Below are 18,909 nucleotides of genomic sequence, written 5' to 3' on the forward strand. Positions count from 1 at the left end.
TCAAAATGGTGTCAAAATGTTATTTTCCTATATAAATATATATGTTGGAATGTTTTACAATGAGAAGGCTTAAAGAAAATTATTAGACGGTGTTATTGAATATGTTTATTGAGTAAAATAATAACACTTGGTATTATATAATTTATGTTTTGACAATATAATTTCGAATCTGAATCAAATATTAGACAAATAAATCGATAAGGCAATTAATGATCAATGAATAAATATGATATGTGGCCAAAGTTGTTTGAATGATATATATATTATGTATAAAAACATAAACCAAATTCAAATATAATATAACATTTTAATGCACTGTTTTATATATGTTGCGTATATTATAAAAATAAAACTCCAATTTGACTTGTGATAAAAAAAAAGGAAATTTAATTTCTTCGTGCACCTTATATCTTTCTGCCATTTATAATTTCTTTTTGCATTTTGTGTTTTTTAATATCTAGAAATCATTTTTTAACTTTCGAATTATATAATCTAAAAATCAAAAGCAACTACTATAGAATATTTGAAAATATTTTCTTTCCGTAAGAAATAAATTTCAAATTGCACAAATTTAAAAGTGAACTGACTTTTGAATTATATAACGGGAAAATATTTTTTTTCTACAAATAGTAATTTTCAAATGTCATTCAAAAGCCATCTTTTTGTCTTTGAATAGTATAATTTGGAAATTATTTTACTTTCAAATTAATTAAATTACTCTTTTAGTCCTGAATTAAACAATCTAAAAGCTTTCTCGGATTATACATATAAACATAAAAGACAATTTTTATATTTACAATCGCAAATCAGAAAATAAATTTATGGAAGTATCAACAAAATCAACAACACCAATAACACTCTTGAATGAACATTTTTTTAGAAACGATATTTGGACACACAAAAGAATTTGTACATTTATTTAATATTGTTTTTTTAAAGTTTTTACTTTATTTTTTTTAAATTAAATATTTACTTTTTTGTGTGGTTATTTTATTTTTGTAATGTATGTGACTGTACTGTTAGTTCTGTTGTTTTTCTCAATGTATTATAACTGTTGTACTTAGTTAACCATTACACAGAGAAAATGACACGTTGATGAAGGTGGCAAGCTATTGAAGGAGACGTGTGGAAAGAGTCTTTGATTTTGATTTTGTTTTTGTTTTGATGGCGGAATGATAGATGAAAAAAGAAAGGATAAGAAGGATGATGGCGGAGAAAAAGAGATTAAGATGATCAAGTTGAAACAAAAGAGAAGAAAAGAATAATATATTTGTAAGTTTTTTTGTCTGTTTTGGCTGAAAAGGAATAACTAAAGGGTGCTTTCTCTCTTAATCAAGTAAAGTGGATTTTGTGTCTTCCTTGAGTTGAAAGGCAATGGATATTAATCTCAACATATATATCAGAAGAAACATGCACTGTTCTATACTGTGACCACTGTCTGTAAATGGAAATCAGTTTCGGGTTGGTTGCAGGCTCCCACAACAGCAATGAACTCATCATCATACGTCAAGATGGAGTGGTAAGTTAGTTAATTTCTTATACAATATTATACAGTATGATCAAGTTGTTCGGAATCCAATGAGACTTCCAACACACTTCCTTCACGCCGAGTTAACATATACTAAAAATTGAGTGGTACAATAGCAGTCTTAGAACGGGTGGAAATAGAATGTTCACTTAGAACTTGTTAAGATAGTTTCTAATCACGGTTCTGATACCATATTAGAAAGTGGGTTTAAACCTAACTCAATTCCATAAAACCAGTTTGTAAGGTAAAGTTTGCACCTCTCACTTATATATTATAATTTAACTTTATCTCTATAGACTTCCAACACTTTACGTGGTTGGACTCATATATCTCATTGATGTCTGTGTCTATCCAGTGAACCTCCTCGTCGATAAAGTTGGTTGTATAACATATGATTATGCATATGGACTTAATTGTGGTGTGGTGCAGGAAAGAAGGTTGAAAGAGTTAGATGGCAAAAGATGTGAACTATGTGGAGATGATATAGGGATTAATGCAGATGGTGAGCTATTTGTGGCCTGCAATGAGTGTGCTTTTCCTGTTTGTAAGAGCTGTTATGAGTATGAACGTAGGGAGGGAAACCAAGTATGCCCTCAATGCAAAACAAGATTCAAGCGTCTCAAAGGTATATAACAACAATCATTTACAAAAATATCAGTGCATTTTGAAGGTTCCAAAGATAAAAAGAATCCAAATTTAAACAATGTTCTCTACTGGTTGAGTGTTGCAGGGTGTCAAAGAGTTGAGGGGGATGAAGAAGAGGATGATGTTGATGACTTGGAGAATGAACATGATTTTGATGGAGGAAATGAACAAGATTTGAAAACGACCATGTCTCATGAGGTATATAGTTTTGTTCCAAATATTCCCATAGCCATGTTTCATATATGTAATGTAATATAGAAACAAGTAACATCAAATTATGTTATATAGTCTCTCTCCTATTTAATTTCTTTATATTGCCTACTCTTTTGTTTCATTACACTGAGTTTTCTTTGAGATTTTTCATAATAATCATCCAAATAATTATATGTCTAAGACTAATTTTTTAAAATGGAAAAAAATTGTAATAGTTTATGGAATCTGTATTTTTTTACAAACTAATATTATTAAGTATACCAAGATATAATCACATTTAACAAATTCATAGTGAAGACTGTGATAATTACGTATAATTTTTTAACAAAACTTAAAATGATAGTACATGTAATTATATTAATAATATAGGATATACTGTATATGATATTAATTTTATGTATATTCAGTGAAAATATGCTGACAATGTACGTTTACATTATCGATATAATTTTCAGATAATTTATTCACAAATAATTTTGTTATTAACAAAATTCACCAAATATTTTATTGTTAATGTGTATACCTTAGCCATACAAATACTTACATAAAAGTAATACTAATAATTTCAATCTTTGTCATAACAAAACATATAAGCAGAGATTACTTATTCTAAATTTTTACTTTTACATCTTTTGCATGCATGCAACGTGCATTTTAAGGAACAGGAGGAAGAATTTTCTGAAGAAAATCAAGCTTTGGTTCCTTCAAGCTCAACCACATTGAGCAAAGAGATGGTTCCATTGCAAACAAGATCCATGGATCCTTCCAAGGACCTTGCTGCTTATGGCTATGGAAGTGTTGCATGGAAGGAAAGAATGGAGACATGGAAGCAAAGACAAATGAAACTTGGTAATGTGAGAAAAGAAAAGGACAACAAGGAAGATTCAAACAACCTTGTAGATGATGATGATGACGACACTGAATTCCTTATGTAAGTGTTCTTCCAGAGTTCCTTCATCATTGAAACAACCTTGTAGATTCAAACAACATTATTAGTTCATAATTGAGAAATTCTATGCATTTTGATGATTTATTGTCTCTAAGTTTAATAGTATTTAACTTTCTACCGAAGATACACACATACGCATACAAAATGATATATTATATACACATATACAGGATTACTTTATGATCAGATTATGTGTTTCTTTTGTTGGTCAGAATGGATGAAGGAAGACAGCCATTATCAAGAAAGATGTCTGTTCCATCAAGTCAAATTAACCCTTACCGAATGGTAATACTAATGAGGCTAGTTGTTCTTGGATTCTTCTTCCATTACCGAGTTGTGAACCCTGTAGAACATGCCTATGCTTTGTGGCTGGTGTCAGTAATATGTGAACTTTGGTTCACTCTTTCATGGATTCTAGACCAGTTTCCTAAGTTGCTTCCAGTCATGAGAGAAACTTATCTGGACAGGCTTTCCTTGAGGCAAGTAATCTACAAAATATTTTTCCATATATATATATATATATATATATACATATAGATATATACACACACATATCTAATGTTTGTAGCTTTTACTGAATGATTAATCATTGGTATATAATTTTATGTGATGTTTCATTGCATGTTTATTAACAGAATTTAATGTACTTGTACATGTAGGTATGAAAAGGAAGGGAAAGCTTCTCAACTTTCTCCAATTGATATATTTGTGATCACAGTGGATCCATTAAAAGAGCCTCCTCTTGTGACTGCAAACTCAGTTCTTTCCATTCTAGCCATGGATTACCCTGCTGAAAAGGTGTCATGTTATGTATCTGATGATGGGGCAGCAATGCTAACATTTGAGGCTTTATCTGAGACTTGTGAATTTGCAAAGAAATGGGTTCCTTTTTGTAAGAAGTTTAGCATTGAGCCAAGAGCTCCTGAATGGTACTTTGCTGAGAAGATAAGCTACCTAAATGACAAGGTGCATCCATCATTTGTGAAAGAGAGAAGAGCAATGAAGGTAGAAATGTCAGCATGACTTGGATACTTTATCCAATGAATCTTCATGTTATATAATAACTGGTTATTTTCATTATATTACAGAGAGAATATGAAGAGTTTAGAGTTCGAATTAACTCTCTAGTTGCAAAGTCTAGGAAGGTCCCAGAAGAAGGGTGGACAATGCAAGATGGAACACCATGGCCTGGAAATAATGTTCGTGATCATCCAGGAATGATACAGGTTAGTACAAATCAAGAGTAAATAGAATCTGTATTGATCTTGTAAAGGATTTTGCCACTGTCATTTAATTACTGTTTTCATAGTAAGTAGTTGATTTTCAGAATAACTATTTCAAAATTAAGATTTTGAGTTGGAAATGGTGTGAATCCTTATGTGGATTGGACTCGTGTCACATTGGTGTTATATTTTCCTTCCAAAGATGATATACATTTTCATTTTGTATGATTAACTTTGTGATTTTCAATGCTAATTCTTTCTCAGGTTTTTCTTGGAGAAACTGGGGGATATGACATGGATGGCAAGGAACTGCCACGCTTGGTATATGTTTCTAGAGAAAAAAAACCAAATTTCAATCACCACAAAAAAGCAGGGGCATTAAATGCATTGGTAAGCAACCTAAAAAATAATGAAGGATAAAAGAACCTTGATAAAGCTCTAAAATGTTAAGCAATTATTCAGTTGACATCAATGCAAATCTGATATAATTCTGCATTGATGATTCTATCAAACAGGCTAGAGTGTCTGCAGTACTTTCCAATGCCCCTTTTGTGTTGAACTTGGACTATGATCATTACATCAACAATAGCAAGGTTGTAAGAGATGCAATGTGTTTCATGATGGATCCAGTAGTAGGAAAAAGGGTCTCCTATGTGCAGTTCTCACAGAGATTTGATGGTATTGAACAACATGCCAATCAAACAAATGGATTCTTTGATGTATGAATGCTCTTAAGAAAAACTGAATTATTTCTCTTAATTTCACTTGTAAATGGACTTGTAATAAACTATTTCTCTTCTCTGTTAGATTAACATGAAAGGCTTGGATGGTATACAAGGACCTACATATGTTGGAACACAATGTGTCTTTAGAAGGCAAGCACTTTATGGTTTTGATTCTCCAAGAAAAAAGAAGCCTCCAACCAAGACATGCAATTGTTGGCCAAAGTGGTGTTGTTGTGGATGTTGTTTTATGGGGAACAAGAAGAAGAAGAAGTTAAAGAAACAGAAGTTTGAGATAATGGAAAACAGCCATAGTAAAGTACATTCTGAATCATCTGCAGTTGAAGGTGTTCTGAATTATATTGAAAATGGTAATGAAGATAATAGCATTGCACACTTAGTATTTGGCAGCATATTATATTTAATTCTCTTAAGCCTTGTCATGCATATCAATGATTATTCTGAAATGCAAATCCAATTTAGGAACACTTTACTTTTCAATTGTTCTTTGGAAGAAAATATAAGGTTCAGTGAAGGAGCTTATGAAATAGGAACCTAATGATTTTATAAATCATTGTCTGATATAAGAAAGTAAAACCTTGAATGTAGGCACAGAAGATGAAAAATTAGCTCAGATTTCAAATCCAAAGTTTGCCAAGAAATTTGGACAATCTCCTATCTTTGTTGCATCTACTCAACTGTTGGATGGTGAGACACTCAAACATGGAAATCTTGCTTCTCAACTTACAGAAGCAATACATGTCATTAGTTGTGGCTATGAAGAGAAAACAGAATGGGGAAAAGAGGTAACAAAACCATTTCATTACTGTGATATTCTAAGGTGTTGTGCTTGGTCCAACTTCTACATTAGCACTTTTGAAAAGAAAATAAGAAAAAAAGAAAAAAAAAGGACTTCTCTATGGAACAAAATTGAGAGTTAGTCGTTTTACATTGATACATTTTTTTATTCGAGAATTCATTAGAAGAGATTATATAAATGTGACTTGAATACAAACTATATAAAAGATTGACACTATTTCTAACAAAAAAACCTTAAGACAACAAGTTTATGGGTTTTATTCCTTAAATGATGCTTAACATTCTCATTTCTATTCAATATGAGACTTAGAATAACTTGGATTCTTAACAATAATTTTAACTTATGGAGAAGTTAAGCTTACTTTTTCTTCTTATTTTTCTTTCTGATAAAAAAATTGTCTAAACAGTTCAAAAATTTCTTATTCAAGTTGCAACTTGTAGCCATTGTTTCAATTTCTCAGGTTGGGTGGATATATGGTTCAGTTACAGAAGACATATTAACAGGTTTTAAAATGCATTGTCATGGATGGAGATCTATATATAGTATTCCTCAAAGACCTGGATTTAAAGTATCATCTCCAAGAAACCTTTCTAGTGGTTTGCAACAAGTCTTTCAATGGGCACTTGGATCAATGGAAATATTCATGAGTAAACATTGCCCTCTTTGGTATGGATATGGAGGAGGATTAAAGTGGTTACAACGAATTTCTTACATAAATGCAATAGTATATCCATGGACATCAATACCTTTGGTGGTGTATTGTACCCTACCTGCTGTTTGCTTGCTCACTGGCAAATTTATCATTCCTGAGGTATGAAGCTTACTTTTAGCCAAAAGAGCTGTTCAATTTTCTGATTTCATGTTATGATTGAAAATAAAGGACATGAAATAGGAACGTGTGTAATCTATTTGATAATATTTTAATCAATCCAAATGTTACCTTCTCAACATCATGTGTAATTTAGTTGACATGAGTTTGTGAGAGAGAATCTGAGTTGGATTCCCACATAATTCATCCTTGAAGAGAGACACAATTTTATGTGTGACTAAATCCTGAAATTAGAATTAGCCTAATACTCAGTCTCAAACTCTGAAGCTTGTGCATATTCTTCAGGTTCTACCAGAAAGTCAAACTCTGATCCTTAAAAATCACATAATATACCATTTCCTATTCCTCCTAAATCCCTTCAATTAGAAAGAGAAACATGGCTAGAAGGTAATACTCCCTTGGTTTTTAGTTATTTGGTTCATGTATGGCTTTTTCACTAGGGGGAAAGGGAAAGAAATACTTATAAATTGAGGTGGAAAAGAGAAGGGCAATAAATGGGGAAAGATGACTTGGTTTCTACTTCTTGGAGATCCACAATGACTAGAGATAAGATAAGTTTACAGTATATAAGTGTGTGCAAACCTTATCTTACAAACCAGTTTTGTAGGGTTGAGTTAATCACTTCTTAACATGATATCAAAGTCCTGAATTAAAGTTTATTTTAACAAAATTTGTTGTTTGTTGGACCTATAGTTAAACCGCTATTAGACCATCCATTAATACTTAGTTCCATGCTTGAGATAAGAGGCGTGTTGGAGATCCAACATTAATTAAAGACAAGACAAATTATATTATATAAGTGGATGCAAACTTCAGCATACAAATCAGTTTTATAGGGTTGAGTTAGAGTCCACTTCTTATCACTACCTCTTTTATTGCCATAATATTGCAAAATAAAATCTGCCATATCTTATTATCAATATTCTTGTTGCCATTGCAGCTCAGCAACACAGCTGGCATGTGGTTTGTGTCTCTTTTCTTCTGCATTTTCACCACAAGTCTGTTAGAGATGAGATGGAGTGGTGTCACAATTGATGAGTGGTGGAGAAATGAGCAATTTTGGGTGATTGGAGGTGTGTCAGCACATTTTGTTGCAGTGTTCCTGGGGATGTTTAAGGTGTTGGCAGGTGTAAATACAAACTTCATAGTGACATCAAGGGAAGATGATGAGAAGGAGCATTCTGACATGTTTGCTTTGAATTGGACCACTTTACTGATCATACCAACAACGTTGCTGATACTGAACATAATTGCTGTGGTTGCTGGAGTCTCAAATGCAATAAACATTGGGTTTGAGGCATGGGGACCTCTACTTGGTAAACTCTTGTTTTCTTTTTGGGTGATTCTTCATTTGTATCCATTCCTAAAAGGCATGGTAGGTAGGCATAACAGGACTCCTACCATTGTCATTGTTTGGGCAATCCTTCTTGCCACTTTCTTTTCTGTCTTGTGGGTGAAAATTGATCCATTTTTACCCAAGTCAAGTGGACCAGTTCTAGAGGAATGTGGATTGGATTGCAATTAGCTACAATTTTGCCAACCAAAATGCTACCATGCATGATTCATGGATGATGATTTTTCCAGTGCAAAGTAGAAACTGTTTGACATTTTGCCACTTTTAACTTGTATCATTTGTATGTTTTATTCAAATCTTGGGGGACATAACTATTTGAAAGAATTTTTGGGATACAAGTAAGTGTTTACCTGATTCTTTGCCTGTTAACAACAGAAGACAGCAGCATGATTGTAATATTGTACTCTAATTTTATGCTTATGAAACACTTATGCATAACACAATTATATGTACCAATTTTATATATGTGTGTATACATTAAATAAGTTAATTATTCTTTACTTTTAACGAACTATTACATTCTTTTATAGACAATTTCATTTTGTATCATTTCTAGATCATGGTGAAGTATAATTTATTTATCTTTCTAAGAGTTTTTCTTTTATAATGTTAATAATAGATATTGATATGAGAATTAAAGATTTTTTTATTAATCTTATTACAGGATAGAATTTACAAACAATATATATGTAATTGACAAATTAAATTCTATTAACATATATTTTATCTTCTTAAAACAATTTTCTTATGTACTTCTCCTTGTTTTATTTTGTAGTTGTGAATTTTACAATATTTTTAGCCTGAAGTGCAAAGGTAAATCCACGAGAATTATGTAAATATTACAATAGCCAATCAAATATAAGATGTTTAGCATACTTCGTTTCTGGGTTGCATGCATTTCTTTTTTCTACTTCACAATTCTCTTAAAATAAATTATTTTCCATATTATTCATGGCTACTATTTCACGAGATTTTTTAATCGATAATAATGACGTAAAACGAGTCTTCCAAAAATACTGAAATATATATGTATTAAATTTAACATCTGTTTGGACAACATAAACACTTAAAAATGAAATAAATAAATGAATAAAGTTATTCATTCATGTTACTCCTACTAACTGTAACGCACAAAGTAATTTTTTAAATAATCATATAAAATATAACATTGAATGCACTATTAGCCTTGAGAATAAAAAACTAATTTAGAATAAATTTTCAAGAACATCCATGAAAGTTGAACAGAGAGAATATTGTATAATGAGTGTCCCTTAATTTGCAATATTCAATATATATTATCCACTATTGATTGGAGTTTCAGAAAATGTATTCGAAAATCTTTAATTAAATATAGTTTAAAAGAGATTGGAATTAGATATGTTGGCTGACCAATATTGAATGAGTTTAAGATAATTGATATGTATATTATCCCTGTCTCTCTCTCTGCCAACCCCACAAAATGGAGTGGGGAGTGGAAAGAAAATTACAAGATAATTTTGGAGGTAGCAACATATTCAAAATTACAATTCAAACGGAACAATGACAGATAGGAACTTGCCCAGCTTTGGGAACATACCCCACATTTATTTTACTACTGATTCAAGTAGAAGAGAGAGAAAGAGAAAGAAAATGCCTATATATTTTCTGCTATCTTTCTTCAGTACAACAGATTGAATGTGCTGACTCTATATACATAAAATGAAGCCTATGCCTTTTCAAGGGACATAAAATGTAGTGCCTCTACATCCTTCATTCTTCATAATATTCCTTGAGGTGTAAAATAATACCTTAGTAAGTCACATTTGAAGAAGATTATTCACAGTAACCATAACAGAATTTGTTCTTTGCAAGTCCTGCAATATCAAATGCTTTGGATTTTAATACACGTTACATAGAGCAACCAATCTACATAATCAAATAAAGGACCCAAAATAACAAGTAAAACCCCTTAACTGTCATATCTGGAAAATAAAACCTTAAAGAGAGAAAAGTAGATAATACATGCAGTGATATTGTAGAAACAATTTATATTGGCATCCAAGTACATCCCCATCAACTATGATATTTGAAAAATAAACCCTTGAAACTTTGATTAAATAATTGAGCACTTGGTGTAAGATTTTGCATTCTCGATATGTAAATTTGTTGACTTCAATAATAACTGTAAAAAGCTCAAGTCTCATCAACCGGAACTATCAAAATACAATACATAGGTGAGGACAATTTTGACCTTATAAGCCAATTTTATAGGATTAAATTAGACTAAACCACTTTGTAAAAAAAACTACCTTAAAAATCATAATAAAATGTTTTGGCTTGATTACAGTATAACATTTACACTAACGAACGCTTTATCCAATGTCTATCCAAGAGAAAATAGAGGTGGCAATCCAAGATGATGAAAATTTTCAACATCATTTTTTACTTTACTCTTGACTTGACAAGTTGAGAATGAATTCTGATGATAACATGTTTGCTCGTAAAAGCAATCACACGTGTCCATCCAGTGCCATTATTTCATTCACAATGAAAGTTTAAGGGTATACTACCTAGACAATTTCTTTAGTTGCCTGCTATAGCCATAATTGAGTAAATGTCATGGATTTGTGACAATACAGATATCCTCCTATTACTAGAGCCAATGCGCGAACAAACAAAGAGAAGGCAGTAGATTAATGTCTCACTTATGCTAGAAGGACGAGGTTGAACGGAAGATTCAAGGAAGATTTGTTTATATATGCCATGACTGGCAGAAGGGGAAAAAGGGAAGAGGAAGGAGTGAATTCAGATACAGAAAAATATTGAAAGGCGGGAGGGAGGTCATTCCATATGGTTTTGGCGCCTTACAGCTAAAGGGCTGCAGACTTTACACCTACAGTCACTTCTGTTTAAATTTTTCCTGTCACAAAATTAGCCCAAACAAATTCTATCTACAATTTTATAACATGATATCACATTCAGAGTTTGATTAACCCATAAGTACATTGTTATCCATGTATTGCACAAGTCATAAAATGCAAATGAAAGTGTATTACTGATAATACTGCTTTGTCAAATCTATCATTTTCAAATATCATAGACTGTGGTGGCATTGAATAAACACGAAGTGCAGAATCAAGAATAACAGACCACTTTAAGTTCACTTCTAAGCAGACGGGGCATCTATCTGAGTTGTTACCATAACAGCATATTAAAGTAGACATTCTAAACTGCTTTGTCGGTCATCAAGCATCACGCATACTTATTATTAGATGCTAAGAAAAAACTAGTCTGAACAAACTGAAATAATTATAAATATCATGCTGCAAATAATCCCAAACACACCTGGAATATCATGTCATCTGGAATATGAGGTAGAACCTCTCGAACAGTCTCAGCCATGGCAAGTATATTAGCCACATTATCATTTGGAGGCTGTGAAGCAGTCCTTAAATGTAAACTACCAGTTCGTCCTAATGATCTTCCATTAGGGGGAGGAATGGTTGAAGCACTCGCAGAAGCCTGAGAGGGATTAATGGGCCAAAGGTTCCAAGAAGAATCTTCAAAGGCAGTCTGAGCATAGGTTTCTCCAACAGATGCAAGATGCCTCATCATCATTTGAACTCTTCCCAATCCAACTGTTCTCATAGCAGTAGACGGACCGGCCCCATCAACACCTTGATTTGGCCAAGAATGCAACCAACCTGAGTCCAGCCCTGCACCCCTAGATAAGAAAAAGTAAAATCAGTAAAATAAAATGCATCAATCCATGGAAGATAACAAATCTATATATTTTGACTGCAGCAGATAACTACTAAGTACGTCAATATAACGTAGAGATAAAAGGGCTAATCAACCATTATTTTCTTATAATATATCAAATATGAGAAAGTTAAGTAATATTTCCTTACATCAGTTATTGAGATAATTTATTGTAGAGTCGGTATCCTTTAGTTTTGATTCTTGATCGTATTTTGTTTCTCAAATAGATGGATTCGGTTTTTTAATACAAAAAATTTAAGCTACTATACATTAAAAGAAAACATAGATCATAGGTCTCCATCGGAGATTCCTATCATGCTCCTTTTATTGAAAGAACAGTTTTATTGGCTTCCTCAAGGATTCCAGGTGCTTCTTGATTGAATTCCACTGAGTGATTAGGGAATTCTGTTGAGTTGATTTCTTTCCTTTTCTTATTTGTTAAGCACTTGTGCTTGGTAGATTTTATATCACCTCAGTTGTGTTTAATAACTTTTCAAAATAAAAAGTTAACAGATAAATAAAATTTAAATTCAAAAGAGAGACAGAAGGTCATGTAGCATTGAGTATAAAGATTAAACCTCCAAGTAACACCTTCAGGAGTGTTTAGTGTCTGATTTGGATACAATCCGGTAGGCATGGCATGTCTAGCATTGTTTGGCCGGTCTAATCCAGCACTAATTTGGCGTGCAAGCTGTTCATCACTAGACATAGTCCCTGTGTCAGAGCTTGCTTCATTTTCAGGCACTCCCTCAAAAAGTGGCTTTCGACAAGTTGGACAAGTATACATCTCAGTCAGGCCTTGATCCAACCTGAAATCAGTAAAGCAACCAATAGCACCTCATAAAAATTAACCCAAAGAGAAAAAGATAGAGATGTCCATAAAAACAATCATACCAAGATCTTAAACATGCAAGATGGAAGAGATGATTGCAGTTTAGCTTTTTAGCCTTAGCCATTGGTTCCTGTCATAAACATATCCATAATATTACTCAAAAATACATCTAATAATACCAAGATCAATCACAAAGAAAGAGTTCAGAAATCTAGCATACTCTACAAATAGCACATTCATCATCATACGCTCTTAGCTCCTCAGTTGTTGCATCAGGAAGAGCTGCATGAAGTGTTCCTAGAGCTATCCTTAGCTTGATAAAGCCTTTTATGCGATTTACTATTGCACTAAGTAATGCCTGCTCAAAAGAACACCAATGATTACAAGTACTTAATAAACAAATGTCAGTTAAATTTCTGTGGACAGTAAAATTCACAAAGAATTAAGATGTAAGTAACTACACGTATATTTAGAAATAGCACTGCATCTACAAGATGGAAAGCCATGCCATGAAGCCTCCATATATACAAGTAATGGCCAAGTGCCATGAAAAATGTAGCCATGTCTAGGAAAAACCCCAAGTTACGAATAAGAATTCCCTTCCATTCCAACAATGAACCTGCAGTCAAACCACTCAATCAGGAAAGCTAGAATTAAGTTCCTCCAAACAACAAGAGAAAATATTTGTCTTAAGAAACCAAGCTGCACATATTCATGCAGACAAACCAAAGAAAATTAGTGATTGTTATTTCAAACAACAGACTTATATTTCAAAAAGATAAAAAAAAAATAAATAAATAAAAAAAAATAAAAAAATATTAGAATTGGAAACCAACAAAGTAAAGAGAACATCCGGAGGAAAAATTTGTTCTTAATACCCAGTCATATAATTGACTTATTAAATGCTTAAAAAACAGCCTTTTATCCAAAGTACCTGCAGTTAATGTGTCAAGCAGTTTAGGTGATCGGAAATCCCTATTGCAAGCTGAATGATGCAGCCATATGTCAAGCAACTGAAAGCCATGTACCAAAATAGCCTACAATTTATATCACAGAAAAGATTAAACCAGGCATCACTTCCCCACTGGAACCATAACAGGTGATAAAAATGTATCTCAGCAGTCTAAATACCTGTAGGGTCTCAAAAGCAATACTGAAAGGCTCAAAGAATAATAGCAGATACATGGAGGACCCATGTGTTCTATATATTGTCAGACAAAGCCTTATCCTACGAGCATACAGAAGTTGTCAGAAGCATGCCAAAGCTATCAAATTACAATAATAACAAAAATTGTTTTAGCTATCATGAAATTAAATATAATCAGATTCAATGTAAATTGCTCATACTATAAATTCAAAAAGGAAAAGCGTAAATTCTACACCCTTAGCTCCCAAAAAACCACTTTAGAAACTATAGTTGGTGATTGTCATGACTCATTTACAAGCAACGTTTAAAATTGTGAATTAGATTTACCAAAAAAAAAAAAACGCTTTCAGATAGATGCCAAATGGGTAGAGTATCAACTGAAGCTAGTTCATCAAATGAGGTTAAACAAAGAAGAGCCTATTTAACCAATAGGACTTGGTTATTAATCCCAGATAGCATCACAGAGTAGCCAACTCTTAACCATGACTGGGATAGCTGCTATACGAGAATTGGATACAAGATAAATAATTATAATAAATCCAAAATTAACATTAGGTCTATAATTAATGATCAAAAGTCTTTTCTAAAGAATGAAGTTAATTGAAATAAAGATAATCAAATTTCTAAGAAGAAAAAGAAAAAACAGGGATGCAACAGAAAAAGTTGCAAATTTTTAGTACTATATAGTGTGAAGAATACGCTACACAACACAGATAAATACAACCATGTCACACATATGCCATAGTTAGGTAACATAAACTAAGAAAGACTCCAGCTCGTCATCACTCATATGTTCTTTTAATGGCAAAAGAGAGTCTACAGTTGTAAAGGGAAAATAAAGTCAGTTCCCAAAAACAAAGAGATAATAGCATATCTTTTTCAAACAATAGGTTGCTTAAATGTTTTATGTTGAACAACAAAAAAACTAAGAAAATAGAAATATAAAATAAAAGCTGGCTGGGTTCGAACTTATATTACTAGATAGATCATAGAACAAAAAGGATACGAAGACATAAAAAGAATTAAAAGGCAGATAGTTACATAAAAGATAAGACAACAGTAAAAGAGGAAACAGAAAAAAGAAGGCAGGAAGATGGAAAGGGAGCTATTGTGCAGAACAAGGAGTCTTAGCAAGAAAAGGGATGGGTCAGGATTAAATTTTGTGAGCTTGGCCAAAATGTGTATAGACTATCAAGGTTTGTCCAGAAAATGCAACAGGGAATTGCAGCACAGCACTATCCTCCACAATTCGACTCCAGTTCTGGCTGCTATTTGTGCATAGGAAAAATGTGATGCTACAGGTTTCCTTGTAGTGGCCAGCAGCCACCATGCTCCATTATGGAACAATAGCTGCACTATTGATAACTGAGTGGCTTAATTATCAAACTAAGCTGCATATTCGCAGATTTTATGTACAGAGCAGGATATGAATATCATTGGAAGCATTGTGTCCAGGACAAAAGCCACTCCCAAGTAGAGAATAGAAGAATATCAAGTATCTTAATAATGGTAATTGCAATGGCAATAATATGAACAACAATATTGCTATAGAAAAACAGAGAATTTAGTACCAGAGAACATCAGCCATGAAAACAAATAATAATGCCGAATATACACGAAGATATGTCCAGGGTGTAGCAGATGGAGATGCATTCAGCCGTTCCAAACGATCTCTAGCTAAAGCTTGAAACATCTATGCAATATGTTGAGCATATCAGAACAAGTTGCTAAACACTTTCTTTGTTTCTATATATCAAATCTAAACAGAATTGTCTCTATTTGTTCATTTTAGAGTAATATCTACCTTCAGAGAGCAAAGCACAGTCAACCAAGTTGACCAAAGACCTGCTTGGTAAATTGTTGGTGGCACAATCAGCGGTAGAAATGTTCCCTGTCCATTCATCATTGAATATAAATAACAACTAAGTAGTGTCAATTCATTACCGATAAACATTACACAGTTTGTTAATGACAGAGTTCTTAATGTCGATAAACTTCTCAATTACAGAATGTTTTCAAAAGTAAAATAAAAAAAATGAAAGTGGATAATTCAAATAATAATGATGATGAAAATCATAAATATGTTTCCCTTGGCATCCTAGCAAATCAAACTGGTTAGTAAAAGAAAAACATCATAGAATGTATTCACTGCCACTTATGGTTAGACATGTCACATTATTATTTGTTTATCCAGAGACTCCACAATTTAGATATATAAGAAACACTGGAAATTGATCATGTAAATTAGGTAATTAAATCCTGCTTAAACACACATCTTAGGAGCAATTCCAACACCAGACCAGACATCAACAAAAAGTTCTGTATTCAACATAACCGAAGAATGGGAGACATGAGAAAAGTGAGGCTCGTAGGTCCCATCTATACATCTATACACTATATACTCTATTAAATGATTTGAAAAAAAAAAAAAACATATAATTTAGCAATATAAATTGTCAAAAATAATCAGAATAAAGTCACAATGACATGTTTGATAAACCAGTCAAACAAAAAAGCACTAACCTTGTAAATGACATAATTAACTAGACGCTCAATCAATTTACGAGTTTCAGAAGCATATAACTCTGAGAAAAACACAGCCTGCAAGTGATAAGAGGGCTGATTAACAGTAATAAGTATATTAATTGATATACAATATTAACAAGATTTATACTATCATGGACAAAAACCATGGGCACCTTACCCTGCAAGATTGCTAAGAAAGTAAAAAAAGGAAGAAAAAGTAGAAAAACTAAACAATGTGTAAACTGCTACCCTTCTCTAATGAAGAAAGTCTGTCCCAAATCTCTGGCAGTGAACAGATTAATGATAACATGCCAATTTTTCCCGAAACTATATAAGATTATTCTTGCATCAACTCACTAGTGCAAAATAGGAAAAACGCCACAAGAAAATTACACCGATGCACCTGGCCATTCTACACCAGAGCTACTTATCTCTCCCTCTATCTTAGTTTGTAACGAGGCAAGTGAGACTCTTGACATAAAGTTAAGCACGCAGATATATTGAACGATATTATTGTACACAACCTCAGCCCAGGCTGAACATACAGGCCACCACAATCCAACATCATACATTGGCATAATACGTGAATTCTTAGTAAGCAATACTCAATATAACAAACTCACCTTGATACAAAGATTAAGAAGGACAAATAAATTGATCATGCAATTCAGCAGTAGCCCTATGGTGGTGTACAAACCCGAGGGCAACTCAATGTCTTGGCTGGCATCGTCCAAGTGAATTAAATTCCAGCCTATTAGTCCATCTGATCTAAGTTTATCCAAAGACAAGTCTGTGCAAAACTGAAGACCCACAAAGCTTAGAAATGTAGAAACCGCCGAAACTGCTATAACCCTCAAAGCCATTACTAATAATAACTTCAGCCTCTTTGCCCACAAAAATTATCTGAATTTTCATCTGACTGTAATTATTATAGAGAATCCTTTGCCCATCATAAAAATGGTTCAAAATCAAATGGAACCAGAGGGCAAAGTCAATAAACCAGCTTAAAAGAACACCATCATTCTGCTACAGCTTTTACCATGTCAGGTCTCCGGATAAAATAGGATACCCTAAAAGAAAAAGAATTAACAAAGTCGTCAGCTAAAAAAAAAAACAAAAAAGGATGCATAATAGAAAACCCTGAACCCAGTGAAGGCAATCCACAACCCATCTCCCGACTTGGGAATTTACACAGCCAAAAGGAAAAAAGGTAACATTCAAATTTCCAACTGCAAGCACTAAATGAACGCAGAGTCAAGGCAAGTGCCAATTTCAAATTTTTCCTAGGGAGTTATCAATACCCAAACTTCAAAAGCGACTTCCTTTCCAATTCAAATTCAACACCAACAAAGTAGAACCGAAATTAATAGAATCCCATTTCTCTCAAACACAAAATCCTCCCACCGATCAACGGCAAATTCGCTAATCAAGCTCATAATCCTTGAAAACCCTAAAATCACGGTTCCCAGATGCTGGAGAATTTGCAACAAACCCAAATCAATCATAAAATTCAACGGGTAATTGATGGGAAAGTTCATAAAGAAAACAATTTTATTGTATCTGAAAATGGATAACTGCAAAATCAAAAATGGAAGAAAAAAAAAAGGAATGAAAATGAAACACGCAAAGAACCTGACTCGATCTAGGAGGATGGAGAGGAAAGGAGCGTTGGGGTTTCTGCAATTACCATTCGCATCGGAATCAAGACAAAGACAGGAAAGAGAGAGAATTTAGGTGGAAAGAGAAAAAGATAGAAAAAGAAGAAGAAGAAAAAAAAATAAATAAATAAAACTATATAAGATATCGTGTCAATAATTTTGGAGAAATATTTAAAATAATTACTTGTTAAAATTAAAGGCAAAATTGCTACAATAATAAAATATTCATTCAAGTAGTTGAACATTTCTTTCTAAAATTTATATTATTAAATTCACTTAAATAAAATTGTATAACTCAACTAACAATAGAACAAAAAGAGTTATAAAATGATGAAATTTGTTTGAAAAAAAAACACACAAAACCCAAAATAAAAAATTAGATTATATGTATTTATTGATCGGTTCCGAGATTGTTTTAAATTTTAAAATTTAAAAGAAGGTTAAATTTAAAAGTCAAATAATAAAATTGACTTACTAATAAAATATTAGTTAATCAAATATAATTTAAAAAAAAAAAAAAAAAACCATTTGCTATAAATGACTTGTACAATAATAATAGGTTTAATTGATTACTCGTTTGATTTTTATAGTTATGATACCTTCCAATAATTTATATGAATTAAATCTTAAGATAAATCATATTAACAGAGAAATAAACACATAATTTACGTTTTAGTAATTATCTTTAAAAATAAATAAAATGTACGAATCTTATCATTAAA

At 32.4% G+C, this 18,909-nt stretch overlaps 2 protein-coding genes across 11 annotated transcripts; one reads left to right on the forward strand and one right to left on the reverse strand.

Annotated features, from left to right (window-relative positions):
- Positions 1-1,201: 1,201 nt before the first annotated feature.
- LOC106760730 (probable cellulose synthase A catalytic subunit 5 [UDP-forming]) lies at positions 1,202-11,040 on the forward strand. Of its 8 annotated transcripts, XM_022781508.1 has the most exons (15): positions 1,202-1,519; positions 1,958-2,153; positions 2,259-2,371; positions 3,046-3,317; positions 3,548-3,814; positions 3,995-4,340; positions 4,424-4,561; positions 4,823-4,948; positions 5,074-5,277; positions 5,366-5,651; positions 5,890-6,086; positions 6,561-6,911; positions 7,870-8,245; positions 9,059-9,096; positions 10,902-11,039. In XM_022781508.1, the coding sequence occupies exons 1-14, from the start codon at positions 1,445-1,447 to the stop codon at positions 9,085-9,087; spliced, it is 2,976 nt and encodes a 991-aa protein (XP_022637229.1). In that variant the 5' UTR covers positions 1,202-1,444; the 3' UTR covers positions 9,088-9,096; positions 10,902-11,039. The 8 variants fall into 8 exon arrangements, with proteins under 8 accessions (XP_022637229.1, XP_022637228.1, XP_022637230.1 ...); XM_022781507.1 differs by lacking the exon at positions 9,059-9,096 and having other exon boundaries at positions 10,902-11,040; XM_022781509.1 differs by lacking the exons at positions 9,059-9,096; positions 10,902-11,039 and adding an exon at positions 7,215-7,316 and having other exon boundaries at positions 7,870-8,002.
- On the reverse strand, positions 9,664-18,310 carry LOC106760708 (E3 ubiquitin protein ligase RIN2). 3 transcript variants are annotated; one of them, XM_014644115.2, is made up of 13 exons: positions 18,162-18,310; positions 17,153-17,599; positions 16,527-16,604; positions 15,808-15,894; positions 15,575-15,696; positions 13,988-14,084; positions 13,791-13,893; positions 13,318-13,475; positions 13,077-13,214; positions 12,919-12,986; positions 12,603-12,833; positions 11,608-11,986; positions 9,664-10,136 (listed from the first exon to the last, which is right to left on the reverse strand). In XM_014644115.2, exons 2-13 carry the CDS (start codon positions 17,390-17,392, stop codon positions 10,080-10,082), a joined length of 1,758 nt encoding a protein of 585 aa, XP_014499601.1. In that variant the 5' UTR covers positions 17,393-17,599; positions 18,162-18,310; the 3' UTR covers positions 9,664-10,079. The 3 variants fall into 3 exon arrangements, with proteins under 3 accessions (XP_014499601.1, XP_014499603.1, XP_014499602.1); XM_014644117.2 differs by having other exon boundaries at positions 18,217-18,300; XM_014644116.2 differs by having other exon boundaries at positions 18,167-18,296.
- Positions 18,311-18,909: the final 599 nt, after the last annotated feature.

This window comes from Vigna radiata, chromosome 5 (assembly GCF_000741045.1).
Source record: "Vigna radiata var. radiata cultivar VC1973A chromosome 5, Vradiata_ver6, whole genome shotgun sequence".
NCBI classification, from domain to species: domain Eukaryota; kingdom Viridiplantae; phylum Streptophyta; class Magnoliopsida; order Fabales; family Fabaceae; genus Vigna; species Vigna radiata.

Excerpts from the sequence above, each read along its gene's own strand:
- LOC106760730 (XM_022781506.1), top strand. The coding sequence starts at position 1,445 with ATGGAAATCAGTTTCGGGTTGGTTGCAGGCTCCCACAACAGCAATGAA. Across the intron at positions 1,520-1,957 it reads TCATACGTCAAGATGGAGTG|GAAAGAAGGTTGAAAGAGTT; the intron begins GTAAGTTAGTTA and ends GGTGTGGTGCAG. Across the intron at positions 4,341-4,423 it reads AAGAGAGAAGAGCAATGAAG|AGAGAATATGAAGAGTTTAG; the intron begins GTAGAAATGTCA and ends ATTATATTACAG.
- LOC106760708 (XM_014644115.2), bottom strand. The coding sequence starts at position 17,392 with ATGGCTTTGAGGGTTATAGCAGTTTCGGCGGTTTCTACATTTCTAAGC. Across the intron at positions 15,895-16,526 it reads TTAATTATGTCATTTACAAG|GGAACATTTCTACCGCTGAT; the intron begins GTTAGTGCTTTT and ends ATGAATGGACAG. Across the intron at positions 10,137-11,607 it reads CAGATGACATGATATTCCAG|GACTTGCAAAGAACAAATTC; the intron begins GTGTGTTTGGGA and ends TTGATATTGCAG.